Source organism: Dipteris shenzhenensis, chromosome 24 (assembly GCF_047967505.1).
Source record: "Dipteris shenzhenensis isolate YYH24624 ecotype China chromosome 24, Dip_SZ_1.0, whole genome shotgun sequence".
Lineage (NCBI taxonomy): Eukaryota > Viridiplantae > Streptophyta > Polypodiopsida > Gleicheniales > Dipteridaceae > Dipteris > Dipteris shenzhenensis.
The window spans coordinates 42,184,019-42,206,543 of NC_141619.1; the positions used below are offsets into that span (position 1 = coordinate 42,184,019).

The 22,525-nt window shown below is 46.0% G+C and overlaps 1 protein-coding gene and 1 pseudogene across 6 annotated transcripts in view; both read right to left on the reverse strand.

The window, feature by feature from the left end:
• LOC147886615 (3-phosphoinositide-dependent protein kinase 1-like) overlaps positions 1–22,525 on the reverse strand; it is a 96,637-nt gene that overhangs the window by 15,226 nt on the left and 58,886 nt on the right. For 4 of the 6 annotated variants that reach the window (XM_087395597.1, XM_087395601.1, XM_087395598.1 and 1 more), the window contains 9 exons: positions 5,174–5,354; positions 3,698–3,750; positions 3,374–3,475; positions 2,962–3,067; positions 2,658–2,736; positions 2,373–2,538; positions 2,118–2,255; positions 1,768–2,014; positions 1,521–1,593 (listed from right to left, as the gene is read on the reverse strand). In XM_087395597.1, coding sequence (XP_087251723.1) covers positions 1,521–1,593; positions 1,768–2,014; positions 2,118–2,255; positions 2,373–2,538; positions 2,658–2,736; positions 2,962–3,067; positions 3,374–3,475; positions 3,698–3,750; positions 5,174–5,354 — 1,145 coding nt within the window. The remainder of the gene's footprint in view (positions 1–1,520; positions 1,594–1,767; positions 2,015–2,117; positions 2,256–2,372; positions 2,539–2,657; positions 2,737–2,961; positions 3,068–3,373; positions 3,476–3,697; positions 3,751–5,173; positions 5,355–22,525) is intronic. The other 2 variants (XM_087395603.1, XM_087395602.1) reach the window with 1 other exon arrangement.
• On the reverse strand, positions 16,453–17,710 carry LOC147886616 (uncharacterized; annotated as a pseudogene).

Genomic DNA, 22,525 nt, shown 5'->3' on the forward strand with positions numbered 1-22,525 from the left:
AACTAATCCATTTCCATGACCAGGTCTATATCGGGGCTTTATCTAATGGAGATACGGCGACATAGAGAGACAATTCTACGACACATCTAAGAGCAGCAAGGGATGGTCAGACCACTACAGGACATAGAGGGTGACCGGGCACAGCGACACGTCACAGACTTCTATACATTTGAGCCCGTGAGGCCTCCCGCGGACTTTAATATATCTTTCTTTCTTTCTCTTCTCCTGGGCCTGACACCGTCATGTGCTGTCTATTTCTCCTTCTTCTCTTCCTTCCCTTTCTCCCCTATCTGCTCTCTCTCTGAGGGGGGGGGAGATAGAGAGAGAGAGAGAGAGAGAGAGAGAGAGTAAGAATGAGGGGGGGGAAAGTGTGTAAGAATGAGAGAAAAAGAATGATTCAATCAAGTATGCGAGATGAAAGAGAATCAAAGAGCAAGTATGTGTGATAGGATGACAGTGTGTGCATGTGTGTGTGTGTGGGTGTGTGTGCGTGCGCACAAGCGTGTGATGGTGTGTCTTTGTCGATGAAAACTGCAGATGTGGCTGTGTGTGTGCAATATGTGAGTCAAGCATGTGTGTGTCGACAGAAGGAGAGAGTAGTGGCAGAGTGGGCACAACAACGGAAGAAAGTGGGCAGGCAGCGGATGTGGCTCGGAGCAGTACAGCCATCTGTACTGAGGCAGTATTGCTTCATACAGCTTGTATGGATGGCTGGGTCGTGAGGCAGACGTGGGTGAGGGGCAGCGATGCACTGAGAGAAGGAAGCGTGACCGGTGAGGGTCAGGGGCTGAATAGAGGGATGGTGAGGCTACAAAGTGAGGCAAATAGCTGGAACAGGAAGGGAGGCACGTGAGGTTGAGGTTGGAGAGGATAGAGGGGTGGCCAGGTGGAAGGCAGAAAACAGGGGCTGAGGGCTGGAGCAGGAGGCAGGCCGCTCAAGGGCTCATTTTAGGAGCTCTTTGTAATTGTTTTCTACACATTAGAAGATGCATTTTTCTGCAGAGGAAAAAAAGAAGCATCGTGTGGAAAGACCATGCAGAGTATCACCGATAGACTTCATGAAAGATCCACTTTACCATGCTCATAAAACAATGTGGAACAGCCCTCCTTCCTGGTAAGTATCATATCAACAAGGAGCTACTGACTACCGATTAGTAAGAGTGATAGTTGCAAAATCTACATCAATGACCACATCCTCTGCAGACTGCCCATTGGCCTTCTCTTATTATAAATCTCATCTCACACTCAGCAATATCAGCTAGCATGGTACTGGATCAGTACACTGAGACTCTGTAGTTATGACTTCTAGATATCAATTAGCATCCAGGTGTGTCATCTGGGCAGGTTTACTTCAACGATCTATCCTTCTAGAATAACTGCCTACAAATCTATTTTCAATTTCTAAACCACAAATACATCCTACTTAAACGCTAGCCCGTAGTCATTTGTGGTTGCTCATAAACAGTGTGCAAAACAATAACTGACAGAGAGGGAGAAAGGGCTGAAGAAGAAAGACATACCACTCAGGACTGTCATCACTTGGGATATCTTCTCCATTTGAAGTTACTGAATTCCCATGATAAGGAGAGTGTCCTGAAAGAACCACACCTCTGGATGGATCAGCAGAACTCCGTAAACTTCTGCTTTTCTGACAGTCTAGCTCAACAAGAAATATCATTTTCCTTGCATTTGCACACAGGCAATCATTGATTCTAAATTTAATAAGTCGTTGAAAACATTCAAGTGCCCAAAGAATGGGATCCTTGCCTGTCTCAGCATGTGACCGGAGCGGCTCATTCATGTTAAGATGGACCAGCTTTGGCACAAGGTCCTCTTCCAAAAGGGGAGGTAGCTCCTCAGGAACAACATTTGGTGAATTCTGTATACCATTTTCTGGATTTGAAACTTTTCCCTGTATATCCTTAGTACTAGCCCCTCCTATGTGAGCAAAGTCCCACTCTGAGTCCAAAGTGTCATCATCATCAATTGTATTCCCACCTTCAACACTCTCCTGCTAGTCAGATCAGAAACAAGCACAGGGGCCAACCATTCAACAGAACAATAAAAAAGTCCTTGCTCAAAACTGACTTTACAATGGATAAAGTTTGCACGATTACTGGAGCTGGTGGAAGAGCAACAGGTGGAGCAGGAAATTTTCGCAATTGTGTCCATTCAATGCCATGAAAGAATGGATGAGCCTTTAAAGCCACATATCCATCTGGACCTGCACCTGGTCTTTTGTTGGGATCCAAGTCCTTAAAACCAATACACAGATCTCAGAATCGCATGAGCCTCACATGATTGCTTATAAGACTAGCACAGCAATAGATAGTACTGGGTGCTAGTAGCTTTGGACGTTTTGAAATGCTCACCAGCAAACGATTGATGAGGTCCTTAGCTTCAGGAGGAACATAATCTGGGAGCTTGAAGTCTCTAGCCATCACTTTCTGAAATGTGAGATACTCGCTGGCACATTTAAAGGGTGGCCTTCCAACCAGCATCTGGTATAAAATGCAGCCCAATGCCCATAGATCGACTCTGTACAGGAAAAAACATGTTTAAGATGACCTGAGTAGTGACAAGACGGTGCCTAGATCATTGCAATGCCCTCCTGAAATAGCTCAAGCATAAAAGCTAATAATCCAATAGGTACATACGCAATTGTAGCAGGGTAACTGTTGAGAACTTCAGGAGACACATATTCAGCAGTTCCCACAAAGGTACAGCTCTTATCATCTAGAAGCATTAAAACAGGTATCAAACCAAAGTTTTCAACTTGCATCAATTCAAAAAGATAAAAACTGTATTGTCTCAAGGAACCCACACAATGCATGGTTTATAGATACACAAATCAACAAATGCTAGAGGTGCAAAATGAAATGCATCTCCCGATTTCAAGAATCACGTATTCCACTGACATTTGGTCACAATGAGCAGGATAAGTAATACACATTTGCTTGCCTGGCATGTTTTGTATAATTCCATTGGAGAAGGGTCGTAGAAGCTTTGCACTGCCGAAGTCAGCCACCTTTAGGTGGCCATCATTTGTAAGAAGTAAATTTTCTGGCTAGCAAGGACCAAAAGATGATTAGTCTTAAACCTAAAACAACTCTGCCAAAAGGATTTGATACATTGTGTCCCAGAATATAAGCCATGCCAACTACTATACAGTCCGGATATTCTGCACAAACCTTCTACCACATAGATATACAGTCTAGATACTCTGCACAAACCTATGCACATTCTACCACTAGTATACAGTTAGATATTCTGCACAAACCTATGCACTTCTACCACATAGTAAGAATCCATTCAACATCATAGAACCATAACAAAAGGAGACTCAACATACCCAATATAATACTAGTCTCACCTTAAGGTCTCTATGTATCAACCCCTGTCCATGAAGATATTCCATTACTTCCACAAGTTCAGCTGCATAGAAGCGAGCCTCATCTAATGGAATACTTTTTTTCTGTATCAAAGAAGCGGATCAAAAAAATGTGATCGGGATAGCATAAAGAATTATAAAAATCATCCAAATTAATAACAGCTGCGTTTCCAGCCCCTCATTGGAGAGGTCTTATTTCCAATCTGCTTGAACAGACATAAAGCTTTACGAATAGTGAGTTTCCAGCGTGCTAAATGTGACATTGAATCAAGCTTTTCGGAACAATGTGACATAACGAGAGCTTACCCTTCGTATTTGATCAAAGAGCTCCCCACCATCACAACATTCTAGGCCCATGTCTGTAGAATTCATGTCAAGAAACTTGAAGAATTTAATTTGTCACATGCCTCTAGCAGAATTGGTGATGTCTAGTGTGTGAGAACAATAAGCCTACACCTTGGTTGTCTAATTATGCATCTGTATGTGCGCAAATGTTCCAAATTCTTGCACTAAGCTTACACCTTGGGTGTCTCTAATTACACATCGGGGTGTGTGCAAGTGTTTCCAAATTTCAAAGCAATACGTTACATCCCAAAGGGCACCCTTATCAATCAGCTAAAAAGGGAGGGGGAAGTATAAACTCTTCTATTGGGAGTACACAAAGGTTGAGAGCCTACCAAAGAAGATGATACTTCAAGGCTAGATCCTGGTTTAAAGGACAATTGTCCTAGCTCCAGCTATTAATCTCTACTAATGGGTCTCTCTACTTCTAAAGTTCCTAACTAACAATTTGCAGCCACAATCAATTGTAATAGGTTCCTAATTTCCTGTAGAAAATTCCCAGCACGAAACATCCACCACTCTCCCTGCGCCTCTCCTGCTCTCCCTCACTCATTCATTATGCGTATAACCTTCACTATATGTTTTAATTAATCAGATTAACGTTACATACTTCAATTAACCTTCAGCCCTACCCTTCCTCCTCCGCTCTTCCTTTGCCTCGGCCGACCTTCAGCCTTCCTTGACCTTCAGCCCTGCCCTTCCTCCTTTGCCCGCCCTTCACCTCTGCAGGAGCCTCTCTCCCTCCACTCTCCCCTCTCCCTCTCCCCCTCCCCTCTCCCTCTCCCTTTCCCTCTTCCTCTCCCTCCACTCTCCCTCTACGTCTACCTCTACCTCTCCCTCCACTCTGTTCTTCCCCTCTCCCTCCACTCTCTTCCTCTGCTTAGCCTGCTTGACTCTCCCTCTTGTCTCCCTCCCCCTCTCCCTCTGCTCTCTCTCCCTCCACTCTCCCTTCCACTCACCCTCCCTCTCTCCCTCCCTCTCTTTATAGTTTCTATGGTAGCCTCTGAAATGTTCGCGAGTCTCCACAAGCTTCGCGCATCAGCATCCATTAATTTTTTTCGTATGACTTACCTTAATCGCCCGTTATGCACTTCAATAGCAAAAACCTTACCTAATCGAACGTCAATTCTCCAGCTACTAATTAATTCCTGAATTAAAACTCATCATGGGATCCTACTTTTGCTGTAAAAAGTATCCTTCCGATAGGAGCTCATCTCTATTTGGTTTTTAAAAATCCTCTATATTGGGTGTAATCTACTTGTGTCTAATACACAGAATGACTACATAATCCAGCAGTCGTGAGCCCTGGTCAAGACTCACAAGTCTAGGTCAGTCCAACCACTGAGCTGTGTCATCCAATGTCATCTCATTGACAGCTATAAAAGAGACTCTGAAACTAAAGCATAGACGGAGCATAGACGGAAACAACTGTGTGGATACAGAGGTAGTGAGCATCCTGAAATGTGAAGAAAAGACGAATTACTCCAGGATGATCAAGCTGATCAAGAATAACACGCTCCAGCTTTACATATGATGTTTTATTTTCTTTCACAATGTGTAATTTATCCATTATCTTCAAGGCATAGGTCACCCCAGTATCCTTTTTGGTTGCCTTTACAACCTGCAATGCAGAAATAGGTATATCAGCAAACCATTTACTCATTATAAACAGGCACAACATTACATGCAAACACAGAAGCGCAATGTCCAGATATCAGTGAACAGAAACTTGACAACTGCTCAAACCTCATTGCCAGACTACCAGAAATACGGCTTTACATAGAAGCTAACACACAGGGATTTTGAAATCATGTCATCATGCTCTTTCTACATAATATCAGGCATGATTACACAAGCACCTTTATGACCTTATTCATAGCATGATCAAAGGCTATCTGGTAACAAGTCAGCTTAGCGCCGATGTATGGATTTTTACAGCTGGTAAACAGGATTATATGGCCAGTAAAGAAAAATAAACCATCGGAAAATGGCCTTATGATGTGCGTAAAGGACCTTACATCACTAGTTTTTTTCCCCAATTTCTTAAAAGCGTATTTTTGGCATTGTAATGCCTGTAAACAGTACTATACTGGCGGCTATTCTGGATTTTACCAGCAGTATACATTATTCTACCAGCAGGCAATTGTAAATCAAAAGACTTATGGGCTAAATCCAATATGGCATTAACTAGTTTCAATCTACGTGCTCCTGTGAAGCAAAGAAGAAAGAGGATGGGTAGATACCCGGATCAATCAAATACATGAATATACAAACTGTATGAATACGTTACACATCTACAGTTCGGGCCCACAAATCAAAGTATATGCGTGCGGAATACAATAAGCTTTTTGTGTAGCATGTACTTATTTCTCTTACGTACTGCTTCCAGGAACAAATGCCAGCAACCGCATACTGAATGAAGCATACAGCATCAGTTACAATAGTTTCAGGGTATCAGAAGCACCACTGCAAGACAGGGACACATGAAATACACCATGTAGAACAGGAAATGAAAGGACAGCTTCAATTTGAGCAAAAAACACAGCAGCTTTTGCTACAATTTCACCTTAAATCATAAGTAAGACAGGGTATAGCTTAGACTTACATGGCACTGCTTGCCCTGATCCGGTTTCTCAACAGCTCCTCGCTGAGCTCGAAAGATAGAAGTCAGATAGGGTATAGCTTAGACTTAGATGGCACTACTTGCCCTGATCTGGTTTCTCAACAGCAGCACTTTCCATTGAAATAAAAGAGACAACCAAGATGAGTCAATGGATCCAGTTTGGTCATTGAACGTGTGAGAAGGCAGGTTGCCTCTATACAATGATAGTTTGCAAGACAGGTTGCCCAATTCTCCTGTGATTTTTTTGGGGATAGGATGAGAAACATGGTGAAGCCCTCAAGAACCAAAGAAGGCCACAAGACAATATTCAATTTGGGGCATTGATACATCCATTCCTGCCAAGTACTCACAACTTCTTGACATGGATGTCAACCTTCAACTACGGAGCCAATGCCTACTTAACCCACAGTCGTTACGGAGTACTTTGTCTCTGAAACTCACAATGCATTTGGGGATGTAGATATGACCTTCTTCATCCATAGGTGGCAAAGGACGGAGAGCCCACAGGTGGTTTAATACAACATAATCAAATCAGATCAGATCTAATTACATGACAGACATCTAGACCCTTGGTCAGGTGGAAGCTCAAGGGGGGGCCAACGATCAATGAGGCTGTTGATAGGCTAAAATCTGTAAAAAGTTTTTGAGCACTGTTTATATTGGAGGGTAGGCACATAGCTATGCACATAGCTAGTGGGTGGTAGTTTTGAGTCTATGAACACTCTCATCATGAGATCTATACTGATGTAAATATTTTTTTGAGATTGTAAATGCTTTTTACAGGGACTATGGGATATAATGATAATACAGTGTGGTTGCCCCAGGGTACCCAGAGCATGATATCCAGTGTGCGACGGTGTTTTGTTACGGGATGACATGTGCTTCTTGTGATTGTCCCAAGCCATATGTGTATGGGCATTTTTTTGTTGAGGGCGTCGTGTAAATTTCCCAGTGTGTCAGGTTTGGGCTTATATGTGAATAGTCAGTGGGCAATTAGATACTAAGTGCTTGTGGTATGCATAATTGTGCACAAAGTCTAAGTGTGGTGCATTAATTGCCTTGGTCTAAGTTTTGTGGGGAAGCTTTGGGAGTGGTAAAAAGGCAAAAGTCAGGTGGCTAATCAAGGATGACGTGGCTGGAATCAAGAAAGGCATGCATGCAGCTGTGGCTACGTGAGGATGAAGGGGAGCTTCTGGATTGCGATCTGTGGCTACATGAAGATGGTAGCTGAGAGCAATCGGGCTTTTGTTGGAAGGATCTTACGTTGCACTCGACGGAGGCTTCCTGAAGAGAAGGCTGAACGATCAAATTGATGGCGGAGGCTCAAAATTGAGGAGAGGTTGCGTGAGTAGGAGGCCGAACGTCCATTGTGTGAAGACCAATGCGGGTGACGGTCTCTAAGAGTCTTGGCGTCTCGGTTCATTGTGTGTGACGAAGTGAGTTTTGTGAGCAATGAAAGCTACGGTAGTGACTATGTGTATGTGACGGGTGTGGATTTCCGACTGCATGCTTGGCACAAATAGACTCCAGGTGCTCCATGATGACCAGCTCGGTGGTGCAGGTGGTGCTTACTGAAGTCCTGTAGAGTCTTGGCTGTGTAGTTGATGGTGCAGTTGGAGGAGAGGACTTTGGGCGATGGAGTCCATGAGCTCCACGATTTCTTAGAGCAAGAGAATAATCACGATGCTCAGACTATCATCGTGAAGGTGAGGCCGTGTCCAAAGCTGGAAGAGCCGGAGAAGAGCTCTGTGTGTTGAGCAGAGGAGGTAGCTGTGTTGGATCGTCACGCAGCAGCAAATGACCTTAGATTACGGGCTTTGCTGGGACGTGGTCTGTTGCTTCTGGAAGGGAGAGGAGCTTGACGACTGAGAGGCAATAGCAGTTGGTTGTGGCTGGAGGATTCTGGGCGTCGCTACTATGTGGGTTGGGAGTACCAAACGATGGGAGAAAGGCAATATATACCATGAGCATGAGTGAAGCTACAAGGCTGCTATCATCACAAGAGAGAGTGCTTCGGACGGCAAAGGGGTGAGCTCTGTGAGCAGAAGGATAACCGCAATGCTTGATAATGATTATGTGAAGGCATAGATGAGCGACAAGGTGATGCAGCAAGGAAATGGCGAGCTCTTGGCAACAAAGCATGATCGTTGTAGCTGCGTTTGAAAGAACAAGAATCGAGTTGTTGTATATGTCTCGCTTTGGATTGTGGGTTGATGTCTTGAAAAATCACGAAGATAACCTTCATGTGGGCTGTGGGTTCATAGTGTTTTGAGGCTGACTGTTCTCTGAGTTGTTGAGGGAAGTTCAGTTCTAAGTCTGCTTGTCTCGGGCTGTGTAGTCTTTTGGTTCTCTCTGAGTTTGTGTGATCCATTTTCAGTCAGTTTTTGTGGGGGGTTTGTCTGGGTGCCTAGTACAAAGATACATGCTCCGGAGCCCGATGCATTAGCTCATCACTTGGAGCCCACACTGTCCTGGTTCAGTTTAAGTATTTTCTTGAAGTTGAATATGATTCTGTCCCTGGAGTTTGATCAGATGTACTCGGAGTGTTTTTTTATGGTTTTCAGGTTGAGGTTTTGTTTAGTGAGATTCATGGAGGTTATTGGTCGTTGCTTCTACGAGTGATAGAAGAAGAATGGGTGGGGGTAAACTTGATAGATGAGGAGGATCTTCCTGAATGTATTTTGCATCTAGAGTTTTTTGAGGAGGAAGACTTCATGTGAATGGGCATTGAATCTTTTGGAAAAGATTTGATAGTCTTCTGAGCTTCTGTCACCCTTGTTTTCCACTCTCTCTATCTTCTTTTCTTGTTTGTATCACCGTGATGACAGGAAACCTATGATAGACACTGACAAAGTTCGGTGCATGTGACCCACTGTGGTCTCCTAGCAGTGGCACTATGTCTGACAAGAGCCATTGTAACTGTGAGAAGTGCAGCGGATCCGGACAGAAATGGAGAGAGAGAGAGAGAGAGAGAGAGAGAGAGAGAGAGTGAATTTATTAAAGTCTTCGGAAGACCGATGGGTCTATGAGACTGTGAAAATCCTGGTACAAACGAGCTGTGAGGGTGGAGCTACTAAACGAGCATCCACACCAATGCAGAATGAAAGAAATGCAGAATGGTAGTACTAAGTACTAAATACAACATAGTCATGTCAATGGTCGACTACATATCAATCTCATCATCATCATCATCATCAAGACATCAGGGTGTATGAGGTAATGGAAACATGAAATCGGCGATAAGAGTGCTGTTGACCACTCAAGGGTGCGGCCCTATGACGTCTCACAATTGAGAAGGAAAGGAGAAAGCATAAGAGTGCAAGGGATCTCAGGATAAACCCCCAAAACAGTGGCTGCTAAATATGGCACAACTGCTCCACAATGAGATGATAACCAAGTGTGAGAGGGGGGACTATATATAGGCAGCCACCCCCCCACCAACATGCTGGTCTATGGGCCGCGACCCCTGCTGTAGGTGGGTCGACCCCCTTCCTGCCCATGGGGCCTGCCACACAAGAGCTGGCACTAAGCCCTAAAAGAGGGGCTGCTCCCCTGCCCAACACAGCCCGACTGAGGGCTCTACAGGCCGACCCAGCAGCCATAAGGACCAACCCCCTCAGCCCTACAAAAGGGGCCACTACGCAGCCCTCTAGGGGCCTCTACCCCTCCACCCACTGGCCGACCAGGTCAACTCAGCCTGCAGCCCTATAGGGTGCTGCCATGCAACCATAAAAGGGGCTGAACCCCCTGCCAATAGGCCGACCAGCAAGACAAGGTGGCCGACCATCAGGTCGACCCACCTCAGCCTACAAAGGTCTCCATAGGAGGCAGCTGTCAAGCTCCGGGGACATCACGCAGTCCCCAACACCGGGCTGACAAGTGGCAACCATGGGGTCCAAAAGAACCCCAAGGTAGGGCCAGATCTGCCTACCCTACTCTACCCTCACACAAGGGGTGGGCACACCCACAACAAAGGCCCTCACTCAACCTAGCCTAACATCTCATGGGGCGGGCACACCCACAAGCAAGGCTCTCTCTCCTCTCTCCCCCACTGACCAGGAGGTCAACCGGCTCATTCGGGCGGATCTGCTCCAGCTCCACACCTGGCGGACATGGTTTCTTCACTCCGAGCTTCCTGTGAAGCTCGACTTCTACTGCCGACACTACCTCCAGATCTCACAGGAGGGCTTCATCACACCTCCGGGTTACACACAACTTCATCTACCACATGCGCTCCGGATCTCCCTCGGTCAGTTTAGGGTCTCGTCACACCGATTACGGATCCAGAGTGGACGCGCAGAGGGTATCCCACGGGAGGACCGCCTTTGCCCACTTTGCGACTTACAGGAGATCGAGTCGGAGGAGCATTTTGCTTTCAGATGTCCTATCTATTATGCCATTCGAGGCCGATACCACTGCCTCTTCCGCAACGGATTCGGCTCCCTCCCACACATGCTACAATTCCCGGATCAGCGGTGCCTTGCCGCTTTCTTACATGAGATGACCCGCCACCGAGATACTTCTCTCCGAGCACGGTGACACGAGCAGTACACACAGCGTGAGGACACCCAGCGGCCTATCACTGACTTCTTTCAACCACAGGATACCTCTTCTCAGTCTAGCCGACGACGCAGACGTGAGCGAGAGCCAGAGTCACGACAGCTGCGTCAGCGGACAGACTCACACATCCAGGTCCATGACATCTCGTCTCTGCTCTCAGCCCGCCCCACTGGGGTTACGGTTGCCCTCATCCACAGGGCCACCCGCCGCCCCCGACGACCGAGCTCGACTAGGCCGCATGACGTCAGAGGCCAATCATCTATCGCAGGGTTTTTTCCAACTTCCCATTTGACGGCCCCTCTATGATTGGTCTCTGACGATCACCACCTGCACATGTATACTGTATCTCCCCCCTCTGCCCCACTTTTTTGTGCCCCCCCCTTCTTCTTCTTTGTATCATCTGGAGGTAGACACATATTTTTTGTATCAGGACTAGACACATAGTCCTTCATAACCTCTTTTTTTGTAGAAACGGTTGGTTGGCCCGTTTTGAACCACCACCGTTATGCTCATTGTATCAGTTATCTTTAGTCTCATAGACCTTCACGGTCTCCCGAAGACTTTAATAAACTTTCTTTCTTTCTTTCTTTCTTTATTTCTCTCTCTACACTATGACATCAAGAGATGTTGAACTCCCAACACCCCTTCTAGCTCTTCTAGCTCCTGGATGGAGCGTGATCTCCAGGGAGGTAAGTGTGCCACTGGAACAACTGGAGGAATCCGTCATATGAAGACCACCACAAGTAGTGTCAAAGAAGCCCCCTCTTGGCACGAACAGTCTTAGCACAATCACTAGAAACCTGGTACTCTTGCTCCCAGGCCACAGTGCGAGGGATACTCCTCTGGTCTGGTACTTGGTACAATAATCCATCTGGTATAACAATCCAAATGATACTGCCGGCGGTGGAAGGTCTGTTTCCCTGCATGAGCACCTGTATCTCAGAGCTATACATCCCCCCTCTAAAGCTTTGCCACCGTCATATGCTTCAGGTGATTAATCACCTGAGGAGTACAATTTAGAAATATGAACGACCTTACCCTCACATTGACACGGTCCCACAGCTGAGCCAAGGTCTCAATCTTGCAGGATCCCTAGATTGGACGCAAGGGGTCGGGCCTGTTAATTCCCACCAATTGAAATCATATGTGTAGCACAGCCTCCATCATGACCCACCAAACACCGTAATCGAGACCATCCAACTAACGGTCGATCAGGAAGGTGGGCAAAACTAGAATTTATCCGCCATCTCGACCAAGGTAGACATTTTGGAGTAAAGAGAAAATCAAACTGGAAGAGAGAGTGGATGGGAAAGACAGTAGAGAACGGGAGTGACGGAAGAAAGGAGAGGAGAGGGCTCAAGGAGATGATGAAGAGGCTCAGAGCCTAAGTACCTTCACACCTTCACCGTCCCGACCCTTGAGAACTCCTCTTTTTGAATCTGAAAACATCCTTTAAAGTCACGCCTTTGTTGACACCCAAACGGTTTACACTTCCCACTAACACCTCCAAACAGCAGCCCTAGAACTCCTCTCACTTTGCTGGCACAACAATCCCTCCACTCCTCGGGTCTCTATCCAACCGTGGCTCTAATATCATGTGAGAAGTGCAGTGGCTCTGGACAGAAATGGAGAGAGAGAGAGAGAGAGAGAGAGAAGAAAGAAAGATGTATTAACATCTGCAAGAGGCCTCGTGGGCCTACGAGACAAAGTACAAGCCAACCTCTGGCTTTGGGAGGGTAGAAAGAAAGAAAAGAAAAAAAGAAAAAGAAAATTTATGAAAGTCTTTGGAAGACCAATTGGTCTATGAGACTGTGAAAATCCTGATACAACAAGCTGTGGTAGTGGAGCTACTAAACGAGCATCCATGCCAATGCAAAATGCAAAAATGCAGAATGGCAGTACTAAGTCCTAAGTACAACATAGTCATGTCGATGGGACCCTTGAGGAAGGTCTAGTGGGATCCGGGGGAGTGGTTCTGGCCCTCCAGGGGCGGCCTTGTCGAGCAGATAAATGAGATGCCCTTCTTCTCCTATACCACACGGATTGGCAGGAGGCTTTAGATGGACTCTTCGAGGTGGACCCCCTCGAGGAAGAGGCATTGGGTGACCCAGAGAGTGCCCCGAGATGTCCGTTCCCGATTTTGGACACGGTTATGGTCTAGTTTGCGACCGAGGAAGATATCCTACTTCTAGCTAGCCGCCCACGAAGGCTTGCCCATCTGACCGTGGTTGGAGCAGATGCGAGTGGAGAGGCAATGCCATTGTTGCTCAGGTGGTTTCCTGGAGACGATCCCGCACTGCCTCTAGAGCTGTCGCAGAGCAACGAGGATCTAGATGGGAGCCCTCAGGATCATGACCCGCATGCAGAGTCTTCAGAGGGACTACACCTAGGGGATGGTGGCCTGGTTGATGGAGGGAGGACACACGTTCCAGATCGATGAGATCTCCCCAGCCTACCGGATACAGGGTCAGAGCATACAGAGGATTGAGCTCCATGAGGCAGCCTCTCCTGATAGCCTAGCTCCCCTCTCTCCTCCGAAGGACAGCGTTTGGGAGGTGGTAGTCAGTATCACTGCATGGAACATTTGGGTGGCTCGTTGCAGTCTCGGGATGGGTGAGCATCAGGTTCTACCCGCGGCTACCATGGTCGCCATTTGGCAAGATATCATCTATACTCTACGCTCCACTTGGGAGCGTGGGACTCCAGAGGCTCTGGAGTGACTATTAAGCGGCGTGCTCGATTCTGCAAGGCTTGGCCTGCAGGAGTCTTCTACATCTTCACTCCGCGAGGGATTCGCTGGTTGTATAGTCCCCCCACTTGGCTGTTAGCCCCAGTACCAAAGATTCCCTAAGCAGTGAGCTGGGTTTATCTGGAACAAGCCGATTTTTCTTTCAGCCGTTTCCTAGTTTTTTCCATACTCAGCACCTTCAGGGCTGCTGTTTTGTATAAAGTCTTTCAAGCATTAATAGAAGGTTCCTTTCTTTGGAAAAAGAAAAAAAAAATAGTGGCTCTCTAATGAGATGTGAGGAGCTCTCGAATCTGTGTCTATCGAGTTGTCTCGCGACGTGGGGAGGGAGTGGTCTCCTCAATCTCTGGATCCAATGGGCTACGTCAAGGGTGATGCCTCATCTCGGGCGCGGTTGCCTCTCTGAGAAGGGCTGAGACAGACCGGCTGAGATAGACCAGACCTTGATCGTGCTTGCTCTGGTCCCTCTCCGTGTCACATGTGGAGTGTGTCCCCCTCGTCTTGCAGCATCATGGTGGACACTCCCAATGCTAATCCATGATGCTCTCATCTCATTAAGCTCCTCTCCCTCAGCCACACCAGCAGCTGACTCAGATGCATAGAAGTCTGTAACAAAAGTCTATGATCTGTCAATCTCGATGACCGTGCACACACACAACTAAGAAGGAAAGGAGAAAGCACAAGAGACTACAAGGAATCTCAGGACAAAACCCACAAAACAGTGGGGAAAACCTTTCTTAGGACTTAGGACTTAGTACTACCATTCTGCATTTTTGCATTTTTCATTTTGCATTGGTGTGGATGCTCGTTTAGTAGCTCCACACAACTAAGAAGGAAAGGAGAAAGCACAAGAGACTACAAGGAATCTCAGGACAAAACCCACAAAACAGTGGGGAAAACCTTTCTTAGGACTTAGGACTTAGTACTACCATTCTGCATTTTTGCATTTTTCATTTTGCATTGGTGTGGATGCTCGTTTAGTAGCTCCACCACCACAGCTCATTTGTACCAGGTTTTTCACAATCTCATAGACCCATCAGTCTTCCAAAGACTTTAATAAACTTTCTTTCTTTCTTTCTGCTATATATGGCAAACTGCTCCACAATGAGATGATAACCAAGTGTGAGAGGGGGGCATATATAGGCAGCCACCCCCAACCAGCATGCTGGTTTGTGGGTGGCTGCCACACAAGGGCTGGCACTCAGCCCTATAAGAGAGGCTGCTCCCCTGCCCGACACAGCCCGACTGAGGGTTCTACACGCCGACCCAGCAGCCATTGGGGACGCCCCCCTCAGCCGTACAAAAGGGGCCACCATGCAGCCCTCTAGGGGCCTCTACCCCTCCACCCACTAGCCAACCAAGCCGACTCAATCTGTAGCCCTATAGGGTGCTGCGACGCAGCCATAAAAGGGGCTGACCCCCCTGCCAACAAGCCAACCAGCAAGACAAGGAGGCCGACCATCAGGTTATATACCTAGATGAATCCAGGAACATTCCCAAACTCATCCTCTACAAACACAACATAGTACAGTTTCAATCTCGTCATAGTCACTCATAAGGTTGAAAACTATAAACTCCATCACGCGTAGCAGGGACTAGCTACTATGGCATCCCCACTGACGTCATCAGCGCCCAACAGTGGGTATAGACCATAGTATAAAAATATGCTCTCACACATACAAATCCACACACCCACACGTACTTGAACATCCATCAGGTCAGCCCACCTTAGCGTACAAAGCATAGTTGCCAGCTGAAACGGAAACGGCAGAAACAAAAATGGCAAAAATGTCAGAAACGAAGTTTCCGGCCCAAGCCGAAACGGGGAAACAAGAAACAGCAACATACAATTTATGTGTAAAAATTATCTTTTTATACATAATACAATTATAAATATAGTGCAGCGTGCTTAAAGTGACAAATTATGCTACTTAGCATCTGCTTAGTCACTAGTGCTATTAAGTCATGACTTATGCAGCATGCATGATGCTTCAAGTTTCAACATCTATGATTCTATGATCTATCATTCATAAATGATGCTTCAAGATTCAAGAATCAACAACAGTTACAACAATCTGAAACGAATTACAATATTGCAACTGCATAAGTAAAAAGCATCATAGTATCTACTATTATCCAGATTCCAAATTCATGAACCAAGTGACGTATCTATGTCTAAAAAATAAAAGCACACCCATAGAAGCTACTAGCATCCATGATCATGAATCATGTCCAAAAAAGGTAGCCACGTGCCAAAGTAAACTCAATACTACATCAATAATCATCAAAAAAAGAAATAGCATAGTCTAGACTCTAGAGACTAAGACGCATCTGAAGTGTCCCTAAGGCCTAATCTAGTAGTACTCGGCTAGCACTGTCCAACTGAAGGTACAGCACTAGTCTCATCTCCATCATCTGCATCATCCATCGACTCGGCATCCTCTTCCTCGTCCTCAAATGAGTCATGGGTATCACTGTCTGAAGAAGAAGAAGCATCATCGGGTGCAACTGAAGTGCTAGCACCATCTCTAGATGGCTACGAACGTGTGCGATTTGCTAGTGCCGACATCTCCTCGTACAACATGGCATATATGTTCAGCTCCTCTCGTGGAATATCTAGTATGGCCTTCATCTTCTCCACGTCCACCTTGTCAACATCCACTTGCAAAGTTAGGGGGAGTTGGCGGAGTACTCAAGAAGGCGGAGGTTGCAATGGCAGAATACCAACCGCTCCAATTGAGCTGTGCTGAATCTATTCCTCTTCTTTGTGTGGAAGAGGGCCCAAGTGCTTCAGTTTCTCTCACAAGGACCCGAACTGCAGTCCTGGGAGAGAACTCGTATAGCAAGGCGTTTCTTCCATAATCCATTCAAGCAAAGATAGGTATCAGTAACTTATTATTTATACAACTTCAAACTGCTTCAAAGTTAAGTTACAAGTAGTGAAGTTTCAAGTTAGGTCTACCAAAGTAGGAACACAGTTGCCATATTTCTCCCACCAAGAGACACGCTGCAACTGTGTCTCTCGAAGCCTATCTGTAGGTCGACCAAATGAGAGGCTGTGATTGCGGAACAGAAGAAGATCATCCTCCAATCTTCATTGCATTTGCACATCACCATCTGTCCACTTCTGTAGGTATTGTTGCAGCCCCTCCTCCAACTCCTCATTTTCATATTGATCCTGAGCATGCCATAGAGGATGCAATACGTGTGCCACCACATGGATTGGGCAGTGGAACCAATTCCACCTGTAATTCCACACTCCACGGATGTCCTAGATCCTAAATCACACACAAGATACAGAATTCATACATAAACTAAAAATTGCAGCAATGAGCTTTAGCCTTTAATAGTAACTTAGTGATTGTAGTCTTTCTTGTCAGGCGATAGGGAAGTGATTCTGTTGAGGGCCTCTCCAATCTTGTCCATAAACTCGTACAAGATCCCTAACGTGCTTCCCTCCATGTTCGTGATGCGAAGCATTGTGTAAATAGGATTTACAGCTTTGACTAATGCCTCCGCCTCATGCCACCAAGCTTCATCCATGATCATGCGTGCAAACTTGGTAGACTTTGCATGGCCTTTGTCATCCCAATCATTCCACTCCCGAGACACAACCGTGCGTAGCAAGCCTTGGCGCACTCGCACAAGCCTCTCCACCACTATGAACATATAAGCAAACCTCGTGGTTGAGGATTATAATAGCTCAAGGTCACTGTAGGCCCGATAGATGGTGAGGATTTTGGGTCTCTTCGTGACAAACTTCACGATACTACAGGCAGTGGAGAAAATAGCACCAATCCAAGCTATCTTTCCTAGGTCCTCAATCAAAAGATCAAGGCAATGTGAGGCACATAGTGTCCACATAAATCTTTGGGAACCCATCTTGCAACATCTCACCCATAGACACACAATTACTGCCATTATCTATCACTACTTGCACCACATTGTCTGCACCTATCTCCAAGATAGCTGCACGCATGTGGTTCCAAATGTACAATCCTGTAATCACTGTACCTCCGGCAGAGGCATCTATGGCTCTCAAGAACATCATCCCCTTGCAAGAAGACACTAGAATGTTGTACACACTCCTCTTGCATACATCTGACCATCCATCACATAAGAGTGTGCACCCATACTTTACCCAAGCCTGTTTCAAGGGCTTCATTTGTGCTTCCACATGTGTCCTCTCTCTTCTTAGCTCTCTTGTCCTGAAGGCTTCACATGTAGGCCCTTCCCATTCATACCCAATGCGACTGACAGCTCTCATGGTCTTCTTCCATCGCAAAGTCTTCGCCACATGAAAGGGATTGCACATTGTATAAAGAGCTTCGTGAGCTCACTAGTGGCCTCCTTGATTGCTTGGCTTTGCATCCTTGAATGCTAGACCTTTGTAATGAGCCTCTTTTTCCCACACTAGCATCCACATTACTTGCTCCATGTGGCAAGGGTGTCCTCCTAGCATTAGGACCCACGCTCGATGTTGCTGATGCCCCTCTACTCCTCTTTGAACCCAATGTGCTAGCAGAAGCATCAAGCAATGGCTCCATGTCCTCTGTCTCTTCTTCGTCTTGATTTGTTGCAAGAGCCACGCGCTTACACTTCCATTCTTGAAGGCCATTCAGCACATCAAGAGGCACATGCTCACACATACCTATATCCTTGTTGGGAACACCCGCCAGATGGTCTTTCAACCATGTGACGGACCCCATTTTGCTGATGCCACAATAGTTGCATTTCCACTTCTTGGAGCCACCACCTCCCGCATAACTATCAATAAGTGGCATGTCTCCAATACGCATCTTTCAACATTGTGGAGAGGAGTAGGTAATCCGTATTTGGGAGAGGAGGAGGAGGAAGAGGAGGGAGAGTATGAGGAGTAGGAGGAGGACTCAAGGAGGGGGTAGAGTGAAGAGGATAGAGGAGAGTAGAGAGTGAAGAGGATAGAGCAGGAGGAGAGTGAAGAGGATAGAGGAGAGTGGAGTGGAGTGGAGGGTAGAAGAGTGGAGAGTAGGTAGGAGAGATTCGAGAAGAGTGGAGTGGAGTGGAGGGTAGGAGAGTGGAGAGTAGGTAGGAGAGTAGAGAGTGGAGGTAGGTAGACGGGAGAGCAGGCTACAGAACAAACCGGCGCAAAAATGCGAAAAAACCCAATTTTAGGGTTTTTCAAAAAAACAGGGAGACAGAAACGACGTTTCATTCGTTTCCATTTCCCCAGCGTTTCCGTTTCTGTTTCCGTTTCCTGCCGGCGAAACGGCATTTCGTGCAACTATGGTACAAAGGACTCCAAAGGGGCAGCCATCCACCTCTAGGGACAGCCACGCAGGCCCCCAACACTTGGCTGACAAGTGGCAACCATTGGGCCCAAAAAAACCCCAAGGTAGGGACTCCACAATGGGCAGATCTGCCTACCCTATTCTACCCTCACATGGGGCGGAAAACCCACAACAAAGGCCCTCACTCAACCTAGCCTAACCACTCATGGGACGGACACACCCACAAGCAAGGCCCTCACTCTCTACGGTGTGACATCAGGAGATGTTAACGTCCAACAACCCCCGTCGGTCATGCCCCTAATCTAGTCAACATGGAGGCAAGATCCCCAAGAATGATCCATATGCCAACCCGCTCCCGAGTCTATCATGTCCTTGGCTCTGGATCTCGGCCTCGCCCAATGACTCAAAATCTACTGGTCCGTACGATCTCGCTCGAGAAACTCCGTGATCATGCTCTAGGTTGAGTCTGGCTATGTGCCTTGACCCCGCCTCTATATCCTAAGCAAGCGCTCTCTGTGTCTGACAATTTCATGGAGGAAGGTAGCAAAGCATCTCTAAGAGAGAAAGTTGGAGAGGGATCTGGAACCATCTCTCATAGACAGTGATAACAACCTCAAATCTCATAGTACACAAGACACTTGAAAGCGAAATGCTCCTCCGACTCAATCTCATGGGTGCCAACCAAGTCCTGAATGTGTGTAGCTGTAGGAAGTCCTCTCGAATGACCTGGTTGACTTCATGCTATACTGTAATCTATCCATGTGTAATTCTTATTCTTCAACAATCAATGAAGCCTCTTCATAAATAGGACGTATAGGTAGAGGTCCTTTGAATGGCTTTAAGAGACTGATATGAAAAGCATTATGTATTTTTCAATTATCTAGTAATTCAAGCTTATATGCTAGATCATTGATTTTTTGAATCACCTTGAAAGGTCCATTAAAATGTAGGGACATTTTGATTAATGGCTATTTCTCAACGCTCTTTAACCTTCTTTTCTCAATCCGTAGAAATACATAATCACCTTCTTTTAAAAGCACGTGTTTCCGTTTCTTATTAGCTTGTTTTGTGTACTTCTCTTGAGCAACTTGAACCTCTTTGAGAATAATTTGATAGTTTTCGGTAAATGCATCTCCTGCTTCAACTCTATGGGTCAACTGTGTGAAAGGTATAGGTAAAACTTTCCCATAGATGATCTCAAAGGGTGCTCTCCTAGTTGCAGAATGAGGAGTATTATTATAAGCAAACTGTATAAGGTGAAGATATTTGTCCCAAGTCTTCCCACATAAGCTCTTAACATGTCCAGAATAGTACTATTTGTGACTTCAGTTTATCCATTGGATTCTCGATGAAAAGCTGAGGAGAAATCTAACTTAGTGCCTAGATTATGAAATAATACAGTCCAAAAATTACTGCAAAACTTTGAATACATCTTTTCTTATAGTAGGCTAATGAAATTCTCTTGCTATCACTTGTAAAGTGGCAATCACTCCCCTAGGTCCCGTATATGGTGGTTGGTGCTTTCTTTCATTACAATTGGTCTAAAGGGTCGAGTGATGCAGAATTAATTTTGATAAAAGAGGTATCCATCATTGCATGAATAGTCCAACATAGGATTCCAATTATTATTCTGCAATTTGTTCCATATATCAAAAAAGTCCGGATTCTCTTAATAAGAATTCTTCATATCTTCGAAAGGCTAGGTCACTACAGCAGTGATGTGATTAATACTTGGCTTTCTGCTAAGAGCATCAACAACTACATTCTCTTTTCCAGGCTGATATTGAATCATGGGCTTAAAACTTTGTATAAATGATACCCACTTGATGTGTCTATTGTTGGAAAGGTCACCTCCCCATCTATAAGCCCCCATATGAGGAGAGCATGGGGAAGGGAGACCTAGGGCAGTATCCCACAGAAAAAGAGAGAAAGGGGCTGCCACATGGACAGCATCATGGCTGTCATGTGGGCAGCACATCTAAAGAAGGTCCAGGAGCAGATCAGTGGCGATTTGGAGCTCTAGATAGAGGCGAGGAGTGGGTGACACATGGCAGCTGACCTCAGCAGCAGTACAGATCAGTACGGCGCCGCACGGCTGGAGAGAGCCTAGCAGAGGGCAGAACCAGCAGGTCAGAAGGGGCAGAGGTAGAGGCTATGGTGGGCCAGCCACCTGGCCATAGATCTGCCCAAGGGTAGGGCCCAATGGGGGCTGGCCTTGGGGTGCAGCAGCCCAAAAGAGTCCAGCAGCAACCCTTATATAGGGCAGTAAAGTCGGCCCAGGAGGGGCCAAGAAAAGTCGGCCAAGGGGGGCAGGAAGAACCGACCAGGTCGGCCAAATCTAGGGGCATGGGTCGGTGGAGTTCTCAGCCCCTTGGGGGCCTATAAAAGGAGGGCCTCCAGCCCTCATTCATCATTCTTTGGAGCAGCCTTCACACAAGCAACAGGAGCAGTCTTCTACCCATCTTGGAGCCTACTTTGGAGGACCAAGAGACCTAGAGAAGCTGCAAACGGAGCTTGAAGGGTTGCCCACCTAGGCTGATCTATAGGCAGCAAGGTGGAGAGGATCATTTTGGACAGAAAGTCTACAGACGCTCGAGGTGGAGCACGCGGGCTCGAGCCTAGAGATAGCCAGCAAATAGGAGGAGTATCTTGTGGTAAGATCAGATGACCACACCATTGGTGGGACTCTGGATCCATCTCTTTTGTATTGTGTCCATAGCTTTGGACGGAAATATATTATTTTGGTGGTTTCTCTATCTCGCTGGTTCATTCTCTATTGATGAGTCTGCACATATGTTTAAGAAGTTTGTGATTCCACACCCCACACCACACTGTGTGAGCTCCTAGGCTATTCTATCAATCTTCCGCTGTGCGTACCCTCTATTGGGTCATTTCTAACAACTATCGGATATTAGTGGCTGAGTCAACAAATGCTTGATACTTGTTGATCGGTTTTGATAAGAAACTCAGCTCCCATCAAATAATATTTCCACATTCATAAGGCATGCACAACAATGGTTAATTCTCTATCATATGTACTATAATTGCATTCTGCTGGTTTTAATTTTCGGCTCTCATATGCTATATGATGCCCATCTTGCATAAGCACGGCTCTAATTCCATATCCACTAGCATCAGTTACAACTACAAAGAATGGTCTAGAGAAATTAAGCAGTTGAATAGAGGAGCTTGCGTGAGAGCTTCTTTCAAAGCTGCAAAGGATTTACCTTGACGTTCGGTCCATAAGAAATGCTTAGCTTTTCTAAGGTCTATCAATGGATGTGCAATGAATGTGAAATTCTTGACAAACTTCCTATAGAAGCTACACAATCCCAAGAATGATCTTAATTTGTGTATGTCTCGAGGTTTAGGCCATGTGACTATACATTCAATCTTTTTTTTATCTACTCGAATTCCGTCGGCAAATACTATGTGACCCAAATACTCTATTTGATCTTGAAAGAAACTACTCTTTTCAGGATTTATGTACAATTGATTTTCTTTCAAAAGTAAAAAGACTAACTTTAGATGTTCCTTATGCTCCTCATTGTCTTTACTAAACACCAGAATATCATCGAAGAAGAAGAATAGCA